We start from the raw sequence: 27017 nt of genomic DNA on the forward strand, positions 1-27017 counted from the left end.
GAGGTCTTGTGCAGTCTATGCCTCGACGGGTCAGAGCAGCACAAGGGGGACCTACACAATAATAGGCAGGTGGTTTTAATGTTATGGCTGATAAGCAGGGGCAGGCTGTGCTGGGGGACAGCTGCCCCCAAGGCTGGTCCCATAGTGGGCCACGTGCATTTATTTTATTTTGTTTTAAAATGTTCCAATAGGCTGCTGAGTTGAGTCTTGCCCTCAGGCTAAAATTTGCCAACCCTCCCCTGCTGATCAGTGTATACACATATAACCTTTAAGCAGATTTTGTGGTACATGTATGAAGCTCCAATTTCTGCAAGTCGCCAGAAATCGGCGACTTTGCAGGGGAAATTTAAAGAGGCAATGGCTTTTCCAGCCCCTGGTGTTAAGAGGATTGGACAGTATTTCAGTGTATGTTTGAGTATTGTACATTGTCAACCTTGATGAAGCTGCCTAACAACCAAATTATATGTTTTGTGAGTGAGTTCTCATGATAACAATCACTTTTATACAATAACAAATATACATATTGAAGTGCAAACATAAGCTCTTTATTTTCTTACTTATCCATTGCCATGGTTCTTTGCTTTTAGCTCAGAATCACAGAAATGACTAGCTTTAAACAAAAGATAAAATGAGCTTATAAACAAGTTACCTATAAATACAAAATATGTTAAACAGCAAAGCAATTATCAGAGTGTATAACTCTCTGGAGCAAAAAAAAATATTTAAGTGACTTATCTGTGTTAGTGTAACTTATTGTTAAGGTGCCAATCAATTACATTCAGTCTAGTATTCCGCAAGGCAAAAATCAGTGTATCCTTAATTCTTAATACTGTCATCCTTCATTAAACAGAAAAGGCTTATCAATAAGCTGCACACCTTTATGGGAATGCCATGTACTCTGTGGATTTATAAAAGCGTAGAAAATGTGTGCACATCTCATAAAATAAAATCACTTGTCTACAGAAGCAAAAGCTTTTTTATTCTTAGTGGTAACACCTGGGAAAAAATAGTTGCATTTCTTGCCAAAAAAGCAGTTCTGAAAACTCCTGTCCCATACATAAGGCATTTTCAGCACAGATCACACTTTTACCACAGTGTAAGCTATACATATAAAAAGACCTTATGTTGTAATAGTGCAATATTTATTTGTTGTAATCTAAAATTCAAATTGAAAAAAAAAAGCAAAAATTATTGAATGTATGCAAATTCCGCTGCATTGCGTGGCATTTGGCTGGGTAAGAAACCCATCAGTGTGTTTTTTTGGCAGACCACCGATACTGAATCCTGCTCATCTTCAATCCACGGAGGTGAATCCACAGGCTCACGCTTGATGTTCTGAACAATGCTGTGAGCTTTGAACTCACATTGAAGCTTATAAGCTTGGTTACCCTGACTCTTGTCATCTACTGAAGCCGCTGCGTAGAGGGGACTATTCAAACAATCTGCCCCCTGGTGGCTCAGCATGCTTTCTATATAGGCACACTTCTGAGGATAAAACTGAGCTGGTTCCTTGTTATATACCCCTTTAAAAGGCCGACTTGTGTTTATGTGGTTGATGTGTGCAGCTGGAACAAAACAATGTCCTCTGTGAGGAGAGTGCATATGGTGTTTTGGTTTCAGACATGAATTATGTTCACTGAGGTCCGATTCAGTCTTAAGATGCAGCCCTTCAGGAAAGTCATGCAAAGTTCTTTTCAGTACATTTGTCTCACCAAGCCAGCTATGAGCATGGGGCTCTGGGTAAAGTTCAGACCTTCCCTCAGAATCAGAGTCATTTTCGGTTTTGATAGGGATATTCAAAGGCAACCCTGAGTCATATAGTATATCTGGAGTTCCAAATGCATTTTCCATTTTTATATTATCTGTAGTGTAAGAGTCCACAGAATGCTGCTGCAAACCATGATATGTCTGGAAATGCTCCATACTTCCACGATGGGAATGGTCTGCCATGTGCACCCCAGAATGGCTTTGGTCCATGCTGTAAAAAGGCCTGCCCATCCTACTTGAGAATGAGCCAACAAACTGGTGACCTGACCTAGATCCCACAGAATTTTTTACTGTCCATCCGCTGCTGGCATTACAGTGATTTTGCATACTAGAGAAATGCTTAGAAAGAATGTTTTCCTCCTGCAAAAAAGAGTCACTCTTTGTTGGATGAAACTTTAGTTTCATATCTTCTTTCTCGTGTTTTGCCCATGTAAGATGCTGTTTTAGGAGTGCTGGTGATTCACTGGAACTATTACACAGAAGAACTTCTCTACTTCCTTTCATACCAAGTATATTATTCTGTTTCTTGGCCAGGGACTCATCATCCCTGAAATGAAAAAATATTTATGCAATATTGAGAAACGTTTGCCAATTCTCGTATGATTTTACAATAAATGGTAAGTAAAACATAGATTTATAGCATTCTACATATAAAATGTTAAATATATATATTTTTACATTGTAGTAACTTGAATGAAAGCTCCATGCTGTAAAATAAGATTTCGGCCATACACTTTGAAACAAAATTACTCTATTTGCCAAATTATCATTGGAAATGGTAGATTCTACTGCTTAGCTTTACAAACATTTCAATAAAAGAGAGAAAATGACAGTTAGAGCTGGTCATACGGGTATTTTTCCCCTTCAAACACTGCTAGTATTTAAGAAGTTTTTAAAATACTGTAAAAGAAAAATGCATACATGCGTTTAAATGAATTTTTATTTTAAATCCTGTTACAGCCCTCAGGGAAGTGTTTTAAACCTGTTGAAGTCATATAATTGGATGAACGAAAGTATATTGGTTTAATATTGTTTAGCCATGCAAATGCGATCCGTACGCCACGTAACACGTGGCGTGGTGCGTTCGCACGGTAAAATATGCACGCACACTCTCGCATTACAACATTTAGTTATTTATATAACTTCATATTGGTTCCGTTACACTGTAATTCAGGAGCAGATAGTATTTGGTTTATTATTAGTCTATATATATATATATATATATATATATAGTGATTATATGTACATTTTAGTGTTATTAAAGGTTTAGGTTATAGGAAAGGTGTCATGCCTGATATCATATTGATCCCCTAATCATCAGCAGCTGTCCGGTGCAGTCGGCGAAGAGATCGCACATTGCATACTTTAGTTATTGTTATTAGGGAATAATCCTTTGTATGATGCTGGCTATGAAAGAAGCAGACCCCCTGGAGAGACGATCCCCACCTTTGGATTCCTTAGATTGAATCAACCTATGATCTGTTTACCCTGGACCCACCCAACGTCTGGACCTATAGAAACAATCTACGTCATCTCTATTGTTCAAGTGTAACACTGTACTGTATATAATCATCGCTGCAAACCCCCTGGTTCTCAGTCAACTCTGACACAGTATTCTTACAGATATACTGTCCACCGGGTCCCGTGGGTGCGCAGCGAGCGCATGCGATTGCATTGGTATGTATTTATCTTTTGGTATTGGCTGTGCTGTACTGTACTTTATCATAATATAATAATGTATTGAATTGTTTTCTATTTACATCTGCTAAAATAAAATACTATGGGCTTTGGAAATACATACAATTGATTGGGCAATGCTTATTTTAAAACGATAGAATTACTTTAATAAACCAGTTTACTAGCACTTTAGAGGTATACAAAACACTTCTCATATACTTAAAAAAAACACAGTTTCAGACACTCACTGGACACAAAGTGAGATAATACAATAACAATTCAAGTCTATTTCAACAGGCACTATGGTTGGCATCACAGGCATAAAACTATGTTTCTATCTTATTAATAATATTGGCCATTTTGGTAAATATTTTCAAAAGTGGTAGGTACCTATGGTTCAGTGATCTTCATTATAGTATAAGTTTTATCCAGCAGTCACAAGCTTATACTTGCCACACAAAACAACTGCATGACCCAACTGAAAAAATCATACTGGAAGTGATTGGATTGTTCACAGGAAGTGTTGACAAGCCAATGGCTGCATTGGCTTGTGTGTTTATGTGCGCTTGGTCATTGGCCTATTACATTGCACAGAGTTTCATGTGATTGAGAGATTCGGTCCACCACTTTTTTTACTTTAATTTTTTGGAAGCTCAACGAGTCTATCTTGTGTGGAAATTACTGTCAAAAAAGAAAATATATTAACACACTCATCCTTTGTTTTATATAATTTATATATCCCTGAAAAACATGGCACCCTGTAGGGCAGACATACAGGTTTTGTTCTCAATCACTGCATGACGTTGGGAGTACACACATCCACAACAGTTAATCCATTGCATTAACACCACACAGCAGGGATATAAAAAAAATCTGCCAGAATTCAGGCCACTCTAGGCTAATATGCTCATTGCGCCCCCTCACTTTCCAGGCCAGGCTAATACAAGGAAGGTAAAAATAACCTTGTCCTTAATTTAAAATCTGGCTTCCTTCACCCACCCCCACCAATATTTATGTTTCTGGTGTTTTTGAAACTCCTTTCTACTTGACTTTTAAAAGGGTCATGGCGATCTTTGTCACTCATTTCATTTTAGTAAATTCAGAACTGTATAGCATAATGGAGATATGAACAAGAGCTACTGAGGGTGAAGATGTGCAGGGGAGGGGCTGTCTCGCCTGTGCCTGTCGCCATCCTTGTCTCTCTTATTCGCTTATCCTCACATGCCCGCCAAAGTAGGAGTCCTTAGGCCTAAGTCATTAAGAAAAGCAAAAAGGAGTAACTTTCCACCCTGGCAAAACCATGCTGCATTGGAGGGGGAGGTAAATTTAAAACTTGGCGACAGATTTATAGTTGGGGTAGGGCATTGTCCTAGATCAACTTTAAATTTCAGTGTGCAAATAAAGCTATCAGTATTTTTTTTGCTACTTGAAAAAGCAGCCAGTATTTTGCTTACTTGCAAAATAATAAACTAATTTGCACCCCCTTGCATTGTACCATGGTTTGTCCAGGATCAAAGCTACTCCTTTTTTTTGCCTTACCCTCCATAATGACTCGGGTCACTTGGCTTCAGCCTTTACCATGGGAATATGTCAAGATTAAAATATTAAAACCGTACTGCATTTTTATGTCATCTTTTCTTTTACTTTGGAGAACAACTATTATCTTAAAAAGCATGAGGTTTTCCTCCAAAAGCCTCACGCCCTAGGCTGCAGCCTAACCAATCTATTGGATAATCAGGCCCTGCTGCCTGCAATGCTTTACTGTCAATCACAAGATCTACAAAGCTCTAAAAGGAGAAAAAAGACTCTGGCGCACACAGTAGGGGGAATGTTCTAATAATAAAACAAATACATGAGTATAAAAATAAGTACAAAGAAATAAGTCCACTCAGGACTTACTGCAAACCCTACCAGAAACATTTATCCGGAAATTCATCTTTAATAATTACATTATCATATTCACATACTCAGATAGTGTTGGATCAGACTTTGGGATCGCTACTCCAGTGAATCTTGATGTTGTTTTGAGAATGTGTTTTCTCTAATTATCTATGGAGGATTCCTTACCAACTACTGGATATGTTATACCAATAAGACCCCACGGTCTGGACACTTTATGAAAAGTTCTAGCAGCCTATGACAGCCTGCTCCATTTTATATGTTATATCTTATCATTTTTATTTTTGTGATTTATGTATCATATTTAGGTGTTATTCATATATTGTAATAAATGTTTTTATTGTATTGAACCAATCCTTTTTATTATTATGATATATGTTACCAAGAATTTATATTCTACCCCCCACAGCACGGTTCCTTTTTTTTGGTGATTGATGCTTTACTGTCAATGTCTAACACTTACCTTTTATGCAGCTTATAGAGCGCAGGCTCTGGCTGGCTAGTTGGGAAGCAGTGGCTTCCCATTGGATGGGATACATGATTTCATACACTATAATACAAAATCCCCCTAAACATAATGTAAATCCTGGGAAAACAATAAATCTAGAAATGTAAAATTAGGGTTTGAATGTACAAATAATATGAGTTTTAGAATTCCTTACCTCTGAGCTTGTTTTGGGACTATAACATAGTCTGAGCATCCATTTCTATACAAAAGTGGGGTGTTTGCCTCAACCCAAACCCATTGCTCGTCATTTGTTCTGACTTTCAGCAATGAAATTCCACTGTCACCAGCATTCATTGCTATTAAAGGAAGAAAAAGATTAATTTGTCAATATTTTTAATAAAGCAATTTCTGGATTTTTTTTGTACAGTTTTTGAAGACTCACAAATTATTGAATGTGGCTCTATTTTTAAATTACTTGTATAATATGTAAATAAAAAATATTTTGCGTAAATAAAAATAAAATGAAAAAAACATGAATACCAATAAAAATGCATAAATATAGTATTGTGTAGACACAATGCTTGTGCACAGGGATATACAATACCTGCTGAAATTCAATCATACTTACAGCTCGTTACACTTAGGCTAGGTACACACTGAAGAATTTTTTGACTGACATGCTATCTACAACGACTTTACCTTTGACTGAAGGTCCAATTGCTCTGACGATTAATGCGTACACACTAATCACATTTTAGAGGATTAACGAAAGACTGACCAACCGGGCAACGACTTTTCACAGACAGATTGTCGTGAGCAAAGATTTGAATTTTGTAAACATTGAAACAACTTTTGAGGTCCATGTAATGATATCCCCAAGAAATTTAAATAAAGGACAAAGCATGTTCAATACTAATCACCCCAAACCTCATAAGAAATGCAAAGGTGTCATGTTTACTTTATACATTCGTTAGCACGTGTACAGTATATTGATATATTCGACAAACACAAAGTTATTATACATGAATGGCCTTCACCCACAATGCTCCATTCTGTACAGGTACCACCACTGGTTGGTCCACAAGTGAAACGAATGCCCATGTCTGAGTGTATAAAATTACAGGGGAGCCTGTCTGGTGCAGAGGGACGTTAGAAGATGGGGGATAAGGAGCAGATATCGGTGGAGGTGCGAAAAGAAGAGAAAAATTTGTAGAAGTAGTGATGGGGAATGAAGAAGAAGAAGAAATACAATTAACGGGCGTGAAAAGAGTAAATGCAATGAGACCAAGAGAGGTGGAGATGATGGTAAAAGTGCTGGACCAGTACGATTACCAAACGAGAAAATACCAAAGAGTTAATATCAGAAAGTAATCAATAATGCTGAAATTACTAAAAAAAACTATGGAGAAACTTGGAAAGAAAAGAAATAAATTGCAAGTGCAAAAGCATTGGTCAGACATAAAAAATAAAGAACAACGGAGACTGATGTGAATCCGTAGAAACATTATAAAAAAAAGTGAGTTCGACATGTTGTACAGCTGTTTGAAGAATTTGTTAATGAATTTGTAGATGAACGACTGACAATAGTATATAGTATACTGAAAATGTTGTATTATTTCCAGAAAGAAGAATGCAAGTTGATATGTGCTGCGTAGGTCCTGAAAATTTTAAAGCTGAACACGTACTTATTAAAGCTGAAAAAATAGATACCGAATTAAAAGAAAAAAAAATGTTTTGGGGAGAAATGTATACCATTATAATAACCAAAATGGCGCCTGTTTTACAGAACCTATAGAGGTAAAGGGCAACTTTACACAGATGCAACAAGAGGGACCACAAAATAAAGTTATTACGAGCACATTGGGACTTCACTTGGTGTTGGAAAAGAACTTCAGGGAGATGTTTTAGTTTTTTCAGAAGGTTATACCACAAAGTACTAGCCAGTTTAACCATTGAAAAGTCCAATTTTAAAGTGGTAAAATAAATATGTTGAAACTTTATATTTTTCAACTGTTAATTTTTTCAACAGAATTCAACAATAAACCTGTTGGGTTTACAATGTGTGGTTTATTCTGTGTATTTTATAAATATATGCATTAACAAGTAAATAAACGTTCGACTATAAAGCATGTTAAATGTAAAGGGTTGCAGAACACAGGTGCAAGATGCATTACCATTTACACAGGTGTACTAATATGCAACAAGACATATATAAAATGCACATCTATAAACATCTGTAGGAAACACAAACATGTGTTATATACAAAAATGTATGTAATTATACAGGCAGACAAATGTAATAACATATTTTGCATTTTTATGAATGTATATTGAGTATACAAGTATACAAGAAATACAAGAAAATATACAAGAAAGTGACAAATAGTTGTAATTATGGAGGGAGACAAAAGCAATACACATATAAATAAAACATTGTTTTTGTTATAGCCCTACACTGACAAAGGTTTATAGTTAAACTGGAAGACATGTGCTGTCCGCATTAATGCAATAGACACCTGCTATTGCTTTACCACTAGAAACACCTAATTACCAAGTGAGTGACGTGCGGACACCGCACCACATGGGACTGGTACAGGCATCAGAAATTAACATACACACGCCCCCAAAGGAGTTGCAGCTTGAGGAACTATCGTCAGTTGCTCGTGGATCGATCAGAAACTTATACACACTACATGATCATTGGGTTATTGGTCGGAAAATATTAAACAGTACGACAAATTAATTGAGCCAACAATCAACACTTTGAAACGATTTTCGACCATCATGTCACTATACACACTAACCCGACTTCTGCCTGAATGGTCCTAGGCCGGCTGATTTGCCCGATTATTGAAAGAAATTTCTCCAGTGTGTACCCAGCCTTAGTATCTTGTATTTACTCTTTGTCCAGAGCATGGCATTTGCTGTGATTGGTTGGAAAACACCGTTTTCCCATTTCCCATTGGCCTTTACGCAACTTTGAATTCTGATTGGCTGAGCAGTCAGGACTGTATGATATTTAGTGGGCTCACAGTTATAATGCATTAATATTTAATTCAAGATACAGACTTACAGAGATCAACCAAACATTTAAATGCTTGAATATAATATTAATTCCTCTTAAAAATGTATATCCCACGTAAAGGTTTTAAATACTTTAGGTGGGATATACAATTGCATTTGTTTAGAAAGTCCAGGCATAGTGTGATGCTGGCTGCCGATTTTGAAGGGGGGGCCACACCATTGTTCTTCTGCTTAAACAGTAACCAGCACTGCTTATAGCATTGGTCCTGGTTTCTTAGTTAGGGTATTTTGATTTTTTACAGAAATATTGTATGTATTCTGTTTTTAAAATTATATATACACTATATGGCAAAAGTATTCGGATTCTTGACCATTACACCAACAGGCACTGTAATGACATTGTATTCAAATACATATACTTTCATATGGAGTTGGTCCCCCTTTTGCAGCTTCCACTCTTCTTGGAAGGCTTTACACAAGATGTTAGAGTGTTTCTGTGGGAATTTGTGCCCATTCATTCTGTAGAGCATTTATGAGGTCAGACACTGATGTTGGACGAGAAGGCCTGGATCGCAATCTCTGTTCCAGTTCATCCCAAAGCCCTGACCTCAACCCCATCCCGATGGGGTTGAGGTCAGGGCTCTGTTGGGCCAGTCAAGTTCTTCCACACTGAACTCATCAAACCATGTCTTTGTAGTCCTTGCTTTGTTCACTGGGTCACAGTCTTGTTAGAATAGAAAAGGGCCTTCCCCAAACTGTTGCCACAAAAATGGAGGCATAGCATTGTCCAAAATGACGTGGAATGCTGAAGCATTAAGATTGCCCTTCACTGGAGATACGGAGGGGCTTAGCCCAAACCCTGCAAAACAGCCCCATACCATTATCCCTCCTCCACCAAACTTCACAGTTGTGATGAAGCAGTCAGGCAGGTAAGGTTCTCCTGGCATCCGCCAAACCCAGACTCTCCCATCTGACTGCCAAACAGAGAAGCGTGATTCATCACTCCACAGAACAGGTTTCCACTGCTCCACAGTCCAGTGTCAGTGTGCTTTACACCACTCCATCCAACACTTGGCATTGGTTTTGGTGATGTGAGGCTTGAATGCAGCTGCTCGGCCATGGAAACCCATTCTATTAAGCTCCCGCTTTAGAGTATATTAATGCCAGTGTAAGTTCGGACTCTTCAGCTATAGAATCAGTAGAGTGTTGACGACTTTTCCGTACTTAGCAGTTGTTGACCCCGCTGTGTGATTTTACGTGGCACTCTGCTTTGTGGCCGAGTTGCTGCTGTTCCTAAATGCTTCCACTTTCTAATAATATCACTTACAGTTGACAGTGGAATATCCAGCAGGGATGAAATTTCACGAACCGTCTTATTGCAAAGGTCACTGAGCTCTTCAGAACAAACCATTTTGTATCACAAATGTTTGCAAATGGAGACTGCATGGCTAGGTGGCTGATTTTATACACCTCTGGCAACAGGTCTGATTGAAACACCTCAATTCAATAATTAACAGGTGAGGCCAAATACTTTTGTCCATATGGTGTATATCAGTAATCATCTTGAAAAACATACTTAATATTGATACATTCTTAAATAAGAATAAGTAGAGTAAGTGCATGGAGAGACGCTGCAGCCTTTCCAGTACAGATGATGATGATGAATGTCGTATGTTAACTGTGGTCACATCAACATAAGCTCAGATCATATCTTGATGCAGCAGCATATTTACACTGTATTTTCTGTTGTACATATATTAAGATATGTGTAACTCAAGATACACTTTAGCCTTAATATTATGGTCACAGGTTTCCGACTACATTTGGGCTGCAATATTGCGGTCTACTCTAAAGGCCCCATGTCTCTAAATAATGTCTCCTTTAACATCTTTAGGGTTTTAACACTGAATTTTTGCCTGTATCTAAATGTATTTACCCATTGTATTATCTGTTAGTCCTGTGTACTTTCCTCTGGAATTTTTTAAGTGATATTTTATTGTACAAAACTATATGAAACAGAGTAGATGTGAATATAACACACTTGACACAATTGTTATGAAGAGGTGCATCTAGATATTAAACAACCCCACTGCACCGCATTGTACCTGCATGGTCACCAAACATTATACCAGCAGTACCCCTAGAATATTATGCCAGCAGTGTCCTCACACATTATATTAGCTGTGTCCCCAGCATATTGTCCAAGCAATGCCTCTTGCATTTTATATCATGAGCACACTAGACTCCACCCACAGCTGAAAATTTCTGTTTTGTATGGAGTTCAATACGTGGAACAATAGTACTGAATATCATTTACCTGGGATCCTGTGGTCCATCCAATCCACTGGGTAGCTGCAAGCTTCCAGCGACACTCTCCTTGCTCCTGCTGTGGTAGGCCTTTCTTCAAACAGACAGCTTGTTGTCAATGCCCAGCTTAGCATGAAAGGGAAGTTTGACAGCACTTTGCTTTGCCTGTTTGAAATATGGAAGCTGCAGAAGGAGCGAGGAGAATGTTGCTGGACCTATGTCATGTGTTTGCTTTAAATATAAATTTGTAAAATACTAACTAGGTGTAACCCTACAGTACCTATGGTTAAATGATCTCTTTGTCATGATACTACAGTATGTGTGTTTTATCCAGCAACCACAAGTTTATGCTTTCCATACACCAGGCACTTCTGTTTTGCAATGTCGTAATTTCTGACCAGATTGTCCCAACCCTTCTGCATGTGTGGGCCATTTGGGTGGAATAGGGTGTGGTCTTTGTCCTCATTCTCCTTTCACATTTTTAGAGGTATGGCTTTGCCAAATCAGTTAAAAAGGGAACTTAATTGTGGTATTTCACTTGACATGAACTGATGCCTCTAACTTGGTTATTTCATTATACGCATATTAATTAGCTGCATTTTATGTGGCATAGCACAACTAGTATATTCACTTACAAAGATACAGCTCCTGAAAAAGCATGTTCTACACACGCTGAATGATTTTTTTTTCTCTTAAACAAAAAACCGATCTGGGAAAACAACGGCCTCCAGGCTTTTTGATGACTAAGGTTTGGCAAGCGAAGAAGAATCTAATACATAAACATATGACAAGAACATTTTTTTTTGTGAGTCAACATATTTTTCCTTCAGTAAACTCATGTATCCTCTTAAGGTGATTTGATCCAAGTGAAATGTGATCTAATTACTTTTCTAACCTAGAAAATACATCAGAGAACAAAATAAAGTGAGATTCTACATTTATTTCTAAGACATCAAAGACAAACTAAATATAGAATACTGTAACGTGAGTTATGTCAGCTCCAATCCTGAATGTGTTTTGTGTTGTGTTTTCTTTAGATCCTCATATTTAGATTGATGAATTGCAGATGTAACACAATGTAATTTGTTCTATTACAGTGTTGACATAGTTCAAGGGCTTTATACGTGGTCTTGTCACTCACTCATGTTGTAATACATTTGTACATAATGTAAATTTAAATATAATTGTTGACAGTCCAAGTTTCCTACTGGGGAACAGCAGGATTATCACCTTTTCTGATTGGTCAATAGATAGATAATATTAACAATTTCATGTTTTCAACTTATTTCTTCATTGTTTTCTGTTTCAATAATACTAGTTTTGGGTAAGAATTTGTGTTGTTCTGGTAAAAAAAAAAATATAACTAAATCTTATTAAAAATAAAGAATTTGACAACATATCGAAATATATAGTAAGATGAGTTTTATGCTGGCAAAATTTCAACAATATGCTAATTAAAAACACCCGACTTCCTTGCATTTGGTTTTAAACCATTGTCTGACTTGGTTCACTAAATTTTATATGATGCACTAAAGTTAATTATACTGATCTAAAATCCATTAAAATAATATTGGTGCCATTTTGCTTGTGGGTTTCTGAATTAAGATCACTCTTTTCACAATCCATTTTATATATGTTTGTAAAGGATAATTACTAAATGTACTAAAGTCTGCTTACTAACTACTGAGTATATGGACACTCTCCCGCAACCCACATTCCAGGTAGGCCTCCAGGAGAGAACAGGCCATTCTCCTGTATCCTGACCACTTCCTAGTGATGGGCGGGATGGGGTCCTTCCATGATGCGATTCACCCACCTCCCCAATAAATAGATAATGCCTTCGAAATTCACCCCTTCAATCTCTTATAAAAATTTTTATCTGCAAACTAAATCTCATTTTATATGAATATATTGCATGGTATTTGTCCACTACAAGCATGTATGCAGTTATTTACTTATTTTGTATCGTCTCCACTACTACAATGTTTTAGAAATTATATCATACCGTAAAATGAAATCTAATTTTTACATATGAGAGTATAACGTGGTTTATTCATAAATCTTGACCACCCCCTCTCTTCTCATCGATAGATGCTTAGCTCCTAACAGAATTTGCCATGTTCACATGCAAAATGTATACAGTTGCTTAAACTTGGGACAATATACACAAAAAGATGTTCAAACTTCGTATACACTGCAGGGGACGTATGATATGTAAATGACTTTATATAAAATAGTAGGTAGCTATAATGTACCATCTAAATAAATAAAACAATAGTGATATATATATATATATATATATATATATATATATATATATATATATATATATATATATATATATAGTAGGCAGCTATAATATACCATCTAAGTAAATACAACAGTGATTTACTTTTATGCTTTTTGGAATCTTCAAGCAACTATAAAACCTAATTTGTATTCGGAAAGAAAGTCTGTGTTCCATAAACAGAACTAGCGGTCTGATTTGCAGTGTCAGACATTTATGTAACTAATAAATCTAACTTGTGCTTACTAAGCAAGTTTATTTTAATAACCCTGAATAACTATATGGAGTACTTTTATTATATAATCATCAAATGTATTTTATACAACTGCTTATTTTTTTTAACATATTTACCATTCATTATAAATTAGAATAGACTGCTCTTATTAAATGCATAAAACAATTCCAATACTATTTCCTGTATAATTCACCCTGTTAAAAAATGTAAAAATGGGCTTCCCAAAAAAACACCTAAATATAATGTTTAAAAGTGTATTTCATGTACAGAAGAGTGTTCATACAGATGCTACTTGTCCACTGCAAGCATATATGGATTGTAGCACATGTTTGCAAAATAAAGCAAGCACCACCCCATGTTTTCATGTTTAAATGTGTTCTGTAGTTTTAGACTGCAATAATTTAGGTAGACTTGATACCTACATTTGATCTGGTTTTCTGTGTTGTGTAGCATATTTGGGAAGCATGCCCCTTGGTGGCCATTTCTTCCATTGTGTTCCACATCACTCATTCCTTGGTATGGTTTAGCTCTGCAGGGAAAAAACAACAACGGGTAAATTATTGGAGCAAGGGATTACACTATAACAAGAGTTAACATAACACAATGGTAGATTAGACAAAATAGTTTAGGTTATTTAAGAAAGATCCGTTTTCCATTTGCCATTTGGACCATTGTATTTTAATCTATGCTCTGCAAGTTTTTCACATGGTTGGCAATATATAAATAAATACAGGGCACTATTTAAAGGTAATGTTGCCCTAGATTAGTAGTTTTGCAATCCACATTCCCGTCTGTCCAACAAGACCTCCAATTTTATTTCTGCATGGAAAAAGAATACATAAAAGTCATCAGATAAAAAAAGATAAAAAACTAGAGAAAAAAAGTAAATAAAATTGGTATCCTCCCCCAGAACAGTGCTGCCCTAGACATGTGCCTAAATGGTAAATATGGTCCTATTTACATACTTCAGATTCTAACAGGATCAAATCCTATTACACAGCTGTCATATAACGTAGGTTATGGATTTTACAAAGGAGGCTCAAACACAGACTATTAGGGGGGAATTCAATCATTACAGACGTGCCTTTTTACAGCTATTAGGGTAAAAAGTAGCACAGATTTTTGCTTGCACCTCTATGTGGTACAGTCAAAAATCTGCTGAATGAATTGTACATTTCCACTGCCATTACAAATACAATTGGCTCAACAAATTAAGTATTGGATAGAAATGGGATTTACGTATTTTCCGCGTTGAAGGGCGCACCAGGTTTTCTCTGTGTTCTCATAAGCACGCTCTTCATTTTCATCTCGGAGACAGGAGGAAGCAGAAGTGGCACGGCTATGCAAAACAGTGCCATGTGTGGGGGAGGAGACGTTCCTGTACATCCTTTCTTCGTTTGCCCAAAGAGGAACTTCAGCTTACCTTCAAACTGCATTGTCTGCACCACATAAAACATATTGAAATGGAAAACAGTTATTATCCAACACATATCTAACCTCATAAAAACCTTAGTTTTCTCCCACATTGTCTATATATCTGAGGTATTGTTATACTACTGTTACTTCCCATTAGCGTTTGTAGAGCAACTATGTATGTTTTAATGATGATAAAACTGTTATTCATTTTCCTAATGCCATAATGGAAATATATATGTTTGGAATAATGTACCCATATTTAAAAAATAAGAATATTAGAAGCCACGGTGGATATATGTGACCAAATAACACAAGTAACATCACTACTCTCCAAGTAGGATTGACGTCACTACTTTTCACATATAAGGAATAATATCACTACTCATCAACTACAAGGATATATTTTACAGAATACTTATATATATATATATATATATATATATATATATATATAAATATATACAGAGAGAGAGAGAGAGAGCGAGAGAGAGAGAGCGCGACACAGGCACCCTAGGAGATGCACACACAGACATCAGTCACAGACAACTTCTTGCTGAAAACAGGACTTTTATTGTTCCTTCACAATAAACAGCAGATTTTCGTCAGGATGACGAAAATAAATAAACAACATCAAGTTGCATGCACCTCCATCAGTCGCACCTTAGAACTGAAAAGACATGTTTAACTACTCAAAGCTCCTTCCTTTGGTCTACGCCATTAGACTGTATTCTCCACTTTTGTGTATTAAATGTAGGGTTCTTGGTCTGAAAGAGCTTAACCCTCTATGCAGCCTGTACAGTCATGGCCAAAAGTCTGCTGCCTCAGTTTTTATAATGGTAATTTGCATATACTCCAGAATGTCATGAAGAGTGATCAGATGAATTGCAATTAATTTCAAAGTTCATCTTTGTAATGACAATGAACTTTATCTCAAAAACAACATTTCCACTGCATTTCAGCCCTGCCACAAAAGGACCAGCTGACATCAGGTCAGTGATTCTCTCGTTAACACAGGTGAGAGTGTTGACATGGACAAGGCTGGAGATCACTCTGTCATGCTGATTGAGTTAGAATAACAGACTAGAAGCTTTAAAAGGAGAGTGGTGCTTGAAATCATTGTTTTTCCTCTGCTAACCATGGTTAGCTGCAAGGAAACACGAGCAGTCATCATTGCTTTGCACAAAAAAAGCTTCACAGGCAAGGATATTGCTGCTAGTAAGATTGAACCTAAATCAACCATTTAACGGATCATCAAAAACTTCAAGGAGAGAGGTTCAATAGTTGTGAAGTAGGCTTCAGGGTGCCCAAGAAAGTCCAGCAAGTGCCAGGACCGTCTCTTAAATTTGATTCAGCTGCGGGATCAGTGCACCACCATTGCAGAGCTTGCTCAGGAATGGCAGCAGGCAGTTGTGAGTGCAACTACACGCACAGTGAGGTGAAGACTTTTGGAGGATGGCCTGGTGTCAAGAAGGCCAGCAACGAAGCCACTTTTCTTCAGGAAAAAAATGAGGGACAGACTGATATTCTATAAAAGGCAGACGGATTGGACTGCTGAGGACTGGGGTAAAATCATTTTCTCTGATGAATCCCCTTTCAGATTGTTTGGGGCATGTGGAAAAACGCTTGACCGGAGAAGGAAAGGTGAGCGCTACCATCAGTCCTGTGTATGCCAACAGTAAAGCATCCTGAGACCATTCAGGTGTGGGGTTGCTTCTCAGCCAAGGGAGTGGGCTCACAATTTTGCCTAAGAACACATTGCTACCAAAACATCCTCTAAGAGCAACTTCTCCCAACCATCCAAGAACAGTTTGGTGACGAACATTGCCTTTTCCAGCATGATGGAGCACCTTGCCATTAGGCAAAAGTGATAGCTAAGTGGCTCGGGAACAAAACATCGAAATTTTGAATCCATGGCCAGGAAACTCCTCAGACCCTAATCCCATTGAGAACTTGTAGTCAATCCTCAAGAAGCGGGTGGACAAACAAAAACCCACAAATTCTGAAACTCTAAGCATTGATTAGGCAGGAATGGATGGCCATCAGTCAGTATGTGGCCCAGAAGTTGATTGACAGCATGCCAGGACAAATTGCAGAGGTCTTCAAAAAGAAGCTTCAACACTGCAAATATTGATTCTTTGCATAAACTTAATGTAATTGTCAATAAAAGCCTTTGACACTTATGAAATGGTTGTAATTTTACTTCAGTATATCATAACAACATCTGACAAAAAGGTCTGAAAACACTGAAGCAGCAAAGTTTGTGAAAACCAATACTTGTGTCATTCTGAAAACTCTGCAGGAGAGGTGTGGCAAATAGGTCTCTTTGCTACAATAAAAAGTAACATAATAGGGTGCGCCAAGTGGGGGATCCCAAACAATATAAAAAAGTAGAGATTGCTGATCTTGCAAGATGTATATATATGTTTTATTAGATCAATAAAAACAAACATAAAATATTAAAAAATATAACATGTAGACATCAGCCACAAAGAAATCTGCACACTACTAATCTGTAGGTGCTTGTAATATAATGGTGTGGCACAACAATATAGCACAAAGAAGAAAGAATACAGATACATGATGATAAAAATATAGCATATGAATATTACTTGGAATTCAGATGTGGTGTACCTCCTTAAGGACTAAACACATGTGTCTGGCCAGTACATTGTAATTATAACAACTAGGATCCTAGTGAAAAAATGATGCTATAAGAAGACTTCTTAATCCATAACTTCAACAGAGAGGAAGAAGTAATGTGGAACAGTCTCACCCGCTATATGCACTCCTCTAGACGGTCTAGGTATATACCCTCATAAACAGTCTCAAAGATCTTTGTAAACGGACACTATTATCCTACAATTCATACTAATGAGGACTTTACCTTTCCTGCTTAGGGAAAGGTAAAATCCCAGAGCAGGTACAGCCCACTTAGTCTTTCCTACAGCACACAGACACATAGGTGCACAACATGGGTGTGGTTGATGTGGTGTGTGTATGTATGTGTATAAAAGGTTTGAGGAATCTGGTGGGCGGGGCTACCGATGCTGGCAAGCAGCCAGATGATAGTAAACGACTGTGGGCTGAGATAGTATGTCAGGAAGCCATGGATTATTTGTGTTTGTCATGAGCTGTTTTAGGCTGCAAATAAAACAGCTACTGCTTGAGAATACCTGGAGCAAGGAGTCTTTATTTGGTGATTTCTACAAAGTGGTGTCAGAAGTGGGAAGGCTGAGAGACCAGCCAGGGGAGAACCTTATTTTATAATAAAAGGGGATCTGTTGTATAGGGTGGCAGTGGTACAGGAGAAAACAGTTCATCAACTCTTGGTGACATAGGTACACTTTTTTTTTATATACATCTTACAAGATCAGCAATCTCTACTTTTTTATATTGTTTGGGATCCCCCACTTGGCGCACCCTATTATGTTACTTTTTATTGTAGCAAAGAGACCTATTTGCCACACCTTTCCTGCAGAGTTTTCAGAATGACACAATGAATGACAGAATGACTGCTTGCCCATACACACCTTTTGGGGGGGCATCTGGGAGAGGAGAAGATTCTAAATCAAGTGCTCCTGAGATTTTACTGTCCGGGAATCCGTATGGCAGTCGAGATACTGTCAAGCCTGCCCAGTGTGCCAGCGGATGGCCCCTAAACCAGACTATCGAGCTCCCCTGGTACCTCTTCCTATAATTTCAGTTCCATTCGAGCAAATTGCTATGGATTTGGTGGGTCCCTTGGAGAAGTCTGCCAGAGGGCATCAGTATGTATTAGTAGTCCTTGATTATGCTACACGATACCCTGAGGCAATTCCACTAAGGAATATTAAATCAAGCACTATTGCAAAAGAGTTGCTGTTAATATACACTCGACTGGGAATCCCGAAATAGATCCTAACAGATCAGGGAACTCTCTTCATGTCAGGATTAATGAAGGAGTTATGCAAATTGCTAGGGGTACAAAGACTGCAGATCACGGTTTATCATCCGCAAACCGACGGGTTGGTTGGGCGGTTTAATAGGACCCTAAAGCAAATGATTAGATGAGCTGTGGCTCAGGATAAAAGCGATTGGAGCACCCTATTACCCTATCTCATGTTTGCAATAAGGGAGATGCCTCAGGCATCAACAGGGTTTAGTCCCTTTGAACTACTCTTTGGGAGACAACCCCACAGAGTTCTAGACATCCTCGAAGAAGGGTGGGAACAGCAGGCTCCCAAAGAACCAAATATAGTACAGTTTGTGGAAGCACAGGGACGGCAAAAGAAGGGTAATGTTACCCGAGCCACCCTATGCACCTTTAACCCAGGTGACAAGGTGCTCGTCCTAGTACCAACTCAGGAAAGCAAGTTGTATGCACATTAGCAAGGCCATTATGAGATAATAGAATTCATAGGGCAAGTAAATTACTGAGTGCGGCAGCTTGGTAGACGGTGAAAAGAGCAAGTCTATCATGTTAACTTGTTAAACCCATGGGTAGAGAAAACCCAGACATTAACTTTTTCAGCAGTAAAAAATGAGAACTGTCCCCATGGAGCCTTCTCTGACACAGACTCAGCGGCGACAAGGAATGGTAGCTCAGAATACAGACGTCTTTTCGGCTATTCCTGCGTGTACTAAAATAATTGAACGTGACATTGTTACCCCTCCAGTAGTTATAGTTAACCAGCGGCCATATAGGATACCTGAGGCAAGAAGTGCTGCAGTAAAGCGAGAGGTGGAAGACATGTTACAACTTGGGGTAGTGGAGGAATCCCCCAGTGAGTGGAATAACTCCATAGTACTTGTGCCGAAGCCTTCAGGGGCCATTCGCTTCTGTAATGATTTTAGGAAGGTGAATGAAGTGTCTAGGTTTGACACCTATCCAATGCCGCAGGTAGATGAGCTAGTGGAGAATTTGGCCAGTAGTCAATATCAGACTACCCTAGATCTGACAAAAGGGTACTGGCAGATACCACTCATTGCCTCAGCCAAACCCAAAACAGCCTTTTCTACACCTGAAGGGCTGTTCCAATATAAGGTATAACCATTGAGCATGCATGGGGTGCCAGCCACGTTTCAGTGGGCAATGGACAAACTGTTGAAACCTCAGAGTCCCATCTTTCCAAGGTGGAGGCGGTTTTGCAGTCATTAAGGCATCACCGCCTTATGGCGAATCCTCTGAAGCGTGTGTTAGCCATGGCAGAGGCTAAGTATCTGAGTTATGTGGTCGGTCGGGGGAAAGTTAAACCCCAGGTGGATAAGGTAGAGGCTGTGAGGGATTGGCCTAAATCAGAGAGAAAGTCTCAGCTACGGATTTTCCTGGAGTTGCCCGGGTACTACCTACGGTTTATTCAAAACTTCGCTACCCGAGCCACCCCACTGACCGAATTTCTTAAAAAGAATAGCCCGACAAATTAGTTTGGTCGCAGTCTTCAGACGCTGCCTGGAAAGACTTGAAAGAAGCCTTGTGCACTGCACCAGTTCTACAAGCACCTAACTTTAGGGAGCGGTTCTTCCTCCAGACAGATGCTTCCGGGACGGGTCTGGGGGCAGTATTGTCCCAGAGGGTGAAGGCGCAAACTCCTTTCGAGGAAAAAGAGGTATGCAACAGCAGAACAGAAGAGTTTGGCCATCAAGTTGGCAGTAGGGGCACTCCAGTACTACCTACTCGATCGAGATTTCACCCTGGTTACCGACCACGCCCCATCACAGTGGATGCACACCAATAAGGAGGTGAATGCCAGGGTCACATGGTGGTTCCTATCATTACAGCAACATAGGCCAGGGGCTCTGCATAATAATGCTGATGCCCTGTCACGGAGAGATGCGCTCCCCAGGTCGGCTGATTCGCCTGATTTGCAAAGCCAGAGAAGGGGGAGGTGGCAAAAAGAAAGTTTTTGCCAAGAAAAGTATCCGCTTTGCCAAGTATGGCAAGGCTAAGGGGAAGGGTATGTGGCAAAGAGGGTTATTTTCCACATATTTCCTGCATTAGAAAAGGTAAAATCCCAGAGAGTTTGTAGGTACAGCCTGCAGACAGGGTTAAATTCCCACTTAGTGTTTCCCACAGCACACAGGTGCACAACAAGGGCGTTATTGATGTGGTGTGTGTATATGTGTATACACATATATATATCCAATTTCAGATTAACCCCTCTCAATGATAGTCCTTAATTTATTATTATTATATTGTGGCTACTATATTATACGTAGCTGTGGCCATCTATTTGCATTGCTTAGTTCATATTTCTATTTGGCTGAGGCAGGAAAGAAGATTCTGACTTGCTTCTTAAATGGGGAAACAACAGATGTTTGTATTTAATTTCACTTCACTTAATTAATTTGCATTTAATTATATTTTAAATAGTGAATGCAAAATTCACATTTATTAATAGCACTGTCCAGGAACTATGCTCTCATTAGCATTACATTATTATATTGTGTATAAATAAGGTAAGAAAACGTTTGCACTACTAACACTGTCAAGCCTCACATCTATGCTTTATTTATACTATCATGCTGTCTGAGCACACACACTTGTTGCTGCTGAGGTAAACCTGGTGCATATGCTAATATGTACAGCTGGGTGGATTGTGAGATGCGTCTGACTGAACATATGCACGCAAATGTGCTTTTTCATGTGCATCTCTTCCTGCTTACGTTTGGAGCGCTAATGTACCTAACTCTAAATGACCCCCATAATATCTATATACTGTTTTATAACATCACTGCATAGTACAAAAGGCAAAATCTGATCTATAATTAGGATCTACACCTGATAATTTCCTGTGAAATCTCACACACTAGAAATTTATCACCTTTAAATACTGTGTGCTATACTGTAAGTGTAGTTATAAAATATAACTATTGTCTTGGCCACTAGATGGGGATGTTGCATAATTCTGAACTACATTTAACAGAGAACCAATGTGTCTTAGTTGGGGCACTCAAAGGATGTGGTAAGTCTAAAACATATATAATAGAGTTTATTGGTATACATTAAAGTTTTAATCATCATAACATGTTTAAGCAGTGAAATATTAAAAGTTGCAAATGGAAATATGAACCAAACAAAAGGTTGTTGTAACTGTTAAGACTAGCAATGCTTGCTAGTACGCGCCGTCCACTCTCTGAATATATAAATAGGGGTATAGCTAAATATATTATATATCTTGGAGCATGTCAGATGTTAATCGTATGCTAAGGTTGTATACCTAGGTGATACATCGATCAAATATAATGCTCTCCCTTCCTTATATTACGGGAGTTCAAACAGTGTAATGATACACTTCAATCTAATATCGCTAACAGTATCGGCTCAGACTGTTGTTTTAAATATGCCAGGGTAAACCAACAAGCTAATCTGCTGCTAATCGTCAAACTGTCTCTCATCTGATAGTGTTTATACAGTGATTATGCTTCTCCTGTCAATATGCTGGTGATATCTGTGCAATATAAATTCTTTATATTGGTACCGCATATGGATGGAGTTCTAAGTAACTGTTGGTTCCTAAACTGCTGTTGTAAAACCTTGTATAATATATATTGTTGATATAGCTTTCTTTTCCCGCTGAGCGGATCTAATCGGCGGTCCTGCTGTTGGCAGAGTAATATCGATACTGGCTTAACAGCCTAGTAAGTTACCATCTGGTTTCAATTCTAGTGACCCTGTTATTAATGCCGACCTGACATATAAGCGTATAGTATTGGTATGGGCTCTTCTATAGTACCCTGCTCTCTAATAGTCTGTGATACCCTATTGAATTATAAATCACATACGCGCTGTTCCACTTCTCTCACTATTATGTGATTTCTAATTCAATAACATGTAATAGCATGTAATATGACAGTAACAGAATGCCTGCCATTAGACTTCCCTTAAATGGATCCTAGGTACTAAAAGTCCTAAAAGAGCTCACCTTGCTGATGTCCTAGGTAAACCATTTGCATCAAACAGGTAATTTGATTAGGCAAGGTGTTCCTGGGTCAAAAAATTTATAAAAATAAAAATCTTAAGATAATAGTATTAAACCTAAGCCTTATGTAGGCCTAACATTATCCCAAATCCGAAAACTGAACCTACTCCCAAACCTAACATTCGCCCGTCTCAAATACAAGTCTAAGTGCTTATTATAGAACTAGCCCAAGCTTTAAAACTCCTAAATTCTTAAAATGTAAGAAATTGCAACACAACATACTTTGAATAAATAGACATAAATTATTTTACTGTCATATATTACTCTGAAGAAACTTGATACACTCTATTTTTGGAATACATTTGTTAATGTTCCCTCATGTTTTGTAAAGGGTATAGGAAACCAGTAATGTGATATTTGCCCATGCCAAATAATGTCTTTAAGTAGTCCTGCCTAAACCTCCTCTTAATGTAAGACCTATGATGTGACAGAGGTCTAACAACAAGTTGTATGGTATCATTTGTACATTGTAAATGTTGTACTTTTGAACATGTTATATCATTTCTAGTTACTTGCAATATTATAGGTGTTATTTACTAAGACAGGCACAGAAAGCTACAAATAAAACATTCCAGATTAGCTAATAAACTATACTCTATTTAGAATGCTAATTTGGACATATTCAATAGTCCACTGAATCTCTGGTTGCTCTATTTAAAAGAACTCTAGATGCATTTGTATTTACCTTTTATCATTGTCTAATATAAATATTTAACAAAGGATATGTAAAAAATATTACTATAGGACTGTACCTCGCTTATATGAAAGGTTTAGCAAGTTTGCTTGCAGAACTCAATGTCCAGTACAGCTGCCTTAAATTGACTATCTCCTATGAGTTGTATTGAAGTCTAATAATCCACCCACATTGTATATAATCTTGGGGATATGGCCTAGTGGAAATGGTTATGTGTGATATCATTAGGGTGAGTATAATGTCTTTGGGGACATGTCCACATTAGGCAAAGAAGTCGCAGACTCCATGTGTTTTTCTCAAAACCTGCACATAGGGATAATGAAAAACAATATCTAGCATATACATTCCCTTGTGCTAAGCACAAGTGGGAAAATAAAGTTTTTGAGATTACACTAACATCTGCTAATGGCCCATACAGGTGACACAGCACAATGCAATACCTGGTCATGGTGGATAACACAAACAGAGGACCCTGACAAATCATAGATTAGTGGTTGAAAGGTAAACATATTTTTCCTTTAATGCAAATTATGCAGAAATCAGTTAACAATGATGCATAATGTATTAACAAACTTCTTAAAGCTTTTAATGATAGGTTCTACTGAAATACATATTATATAATGTACTGACAGCAAAATCCTTCCTCTGTAATGAGGAATTAGGAGGATTATCATACAGAAGCTGGGAGTACTGAAGCATTTGTGAATAATAAAGAGGATAACAATATTAAGGAGATAGTTTTGTGCAAGGTGTGAACAGTCAGGGGCGTGAATCTAAACACTGGTTCCTGCCTACAGTAAAGGTTTGTGTTTTTATCGTTTCCATAGCAACATTTTAATGTAAACAGAAAATGCTTTTCTGTGCCTTGTGTATTACTAATATTTATTCTGTGTTGAGGGAAAGACTTATTAATTTTTAAATCTAAACATTAGTTTTCTTGTTGTATATTATTACCTTACTGCCATTTTGCAATGTAATGACTGCTTGGTAAAAGGAAACTGCAGTCCTCTTGGTTTGCATGCCTAGTTTTTGATGCAGTTGTAGAAGAAAATGCATTTATCAATGAAATCAGGTATATTGTCGCCATTAGTATGTTTAGTCATGTGTACATGCTCTGAAAAGGTTCATTGTTAAAAGTGCTCAGATCAAAATTATGTTTCCTAAATGGTTACAATAATTTACTATTTCAATTATATATCCTTTGCTACTTCCCATGTTATATGTTGCAATATATCATTAGATTGATTTGTATCCTTAGCTCACCAGAAATCCAGAAGTGCTATCCAAGAGGCAGCGGACACGGCAAATAAAACATCTGTTGAGAAATGAGGAGTACTCTGAAGAGTTGGAGTTTGACTCTTGTGCCTTGAATAGTTTTTTGAGGAAGACGTCTTCTCCTGCATAGTGAAACACAGTCATATGAAGGCGAGAATCTGACATACTATAAACAAGTTCACAGTAAGCTGGTGAATGAAACAACAGTGAGACAAATGCACTTGTAGTCTTTAAACTCTTGAAGGTAATTTAACACTAGTGTTTATTAAACACATTTTAAAATGCAAATAAAAACACATGTAAACTCCATTGATTTATGTATGCGTTTAATATGCATTAGATTTAGAAGGGTGTTCAATCTGTGTTTTTTAAGCATGGGTCCATGACAAACTAGGAAGTTGTTAAACTTCTTCAAGCCCAACACATTTTGAAGTTAATATGTAAACACTTCTTAACCACATCACATTGTGTCTACTATGTGCTGCCATTCCCGGGAATGTAAGCTTTCAAATGCATTGACACACGTCAAATCCACTGAAATGAAACAGGAAGTGTTCAAACATTGCAGAGCAACACGAGTGTTCACAGATAAATGGCTGGTCATTTGGTTATTAACTGAATAGGCACAACTATCCAATAAAGGATACTCATACCCCATACTAGAGCCAATAATAATCTTACAAAACAGTTTCTGCTCTGACTTATTACAGTTTGTCAAAGTAGCAAAAAGTTGTTCAAGAGCATACTGAGAACATGGGATGCTCACAAATATTTTAATACCTGCTTAGAGAATGGCTTCTATCACTGAACTTTATACAGACAGGTATTTAAAAAATGTGAATATATAAGAAATTATCTGTAATGAAAGAACATCAGATATTACAACTGCCCACAATAATTTACAGTGGGCTGTCCTTGGCCTAAAGCTGTAGTGTTACCAATTGTATGCATGGACCCCATTGCCTGGGGATACAGCAATGAGGCCAACCTTGTTCTTTGGTTCTGGGTCATTGCACACAGCGTTTAAGTTGAACATAGTACTTTTGCATTTATATTAATAACTTCTCTATTATCCCAATAGAGAATTTTTGCACGGAGTTTCTTCTGCAGTTCTTTGCTCATACGCTGTGTGCTGTGACTTGGCTGATCTGGTAACTTCAAAATAACTTGTGGCTTATATGTGAAATATCCTTTTTGATGCTTGATGGCTTTTGTTGAAAGTATAGTATTTTACAGAAACTATGCATGAACCATGCATGGCATTCTGGTCATTTTTCCTTACAGAGAAAATAGCTAACTGTCCTTCTACCAGGACTCTGACTTTGGATATGTTTTATTTCGAATTATAGACTCAAATTTTTGTTACAAATGTGATAAGTAATCTCTCGGCAAAAGATTTTGAGGATGGAGATAGTAAGTTCCCACTGGAGATAAACCACCAGTAACAGAATCCATACTTCATGGTTTGGTTTTGAAATATCTTATTCTGAAATGTAGTAGCTGCTGAACTGAGGACTGCACAAATCTTCCTCATCTCAGAAAACCACATAAAAAAAGTGTTAAGTAAATTTGTTTCAGTAAAAGCAATATGTAAATATTTTCTCCACCCTCCCACTGTAAGTGAAGTATCACAAGGGTGTTTTTACTCCATTTTTAATGACTCCAAATTGAAATATTTCATTTCCATGAATAAAGCACAGAGAGCGTTGCACTCAAGTGGTTTTTAAAAAAGCTGAGTTTTGGATAAGTGTCCAAGGCAATCAATACAAATGCTCGCCAACTAATATACACTATAGTTGATCAGGCCCTGTCACATGGATCATTGTAAGAGCTTATTATAAACTGAGAGCTTTAAACGTGCTGCACTTTTCCTTCAGCTAGAAAAATTAGGCATGAATGCTTCTAAAGTTTTAGAAGCACTAATTTTTTACATTTTCTTGATTAAAATACCAAACAGATATGCATTACATCCTACAACTGGCCCTCACATTATATACAGGTGGTAGGTAAAAATAAGGCATTGGCCAACC

At 37.7% G+C, this 27017-nt stretch overlaps 1 protein-coding gene across 2 annotated transcripts in view; it reads right to left on the reverse strand.

Moving 5' to 3' along the window:
* Window positions 1-523: 523 nt before the first annotated feature.
* AHRR (aryl hydrocarbon receptor repressor) overlaps window positions 524-27017 on the reverse strand; it is a 284468-nt gene continuing 257974 nt past the window's right edge. For both annotated transcript variants that reach the window (XM_075212851.1, XM_075212850.1), the window contains exons 7-11: window positions 24976-25109; window positions 14884-15083; window positions 14067-14173; window positions 6006-6147; window positions 524-2314 (exon numbers count right to left, since the gene is read on the reverse strand). In XM_075212851.1, the coding sequence (XP_075068952.1) occupies window positions 1189-2314; window positions 6006-6147; window positions 14067-14173; window positions 14884-15083; window positions 24976-25109 (1709 nt within the window). In that variant the 3' untranslated portion in view covers window positions 524-1188. The remainder of the gene's footprint in view (window positions 2315-6005; window positions 6148-14066; window positions 14174-14883; window positions 15084-24975; window positions 25110-27017) is intronic.

Source organism: Mixophyes fleayi, chromosome 5, assembly GCF_038048845.1.
Source record: "Mixophyes fleayi isolate aMixFle1 chromosome 5, aMixFle1.hap1, whole genome shotgun sequence".
Classification (NCBI taxonomy): domain Eukaryota; kingdom Metazoa; phylum Chordata; class Amphibia; order Anura; family Limnodynastidae; genus Mixophyes; species Mixophyes fleayi.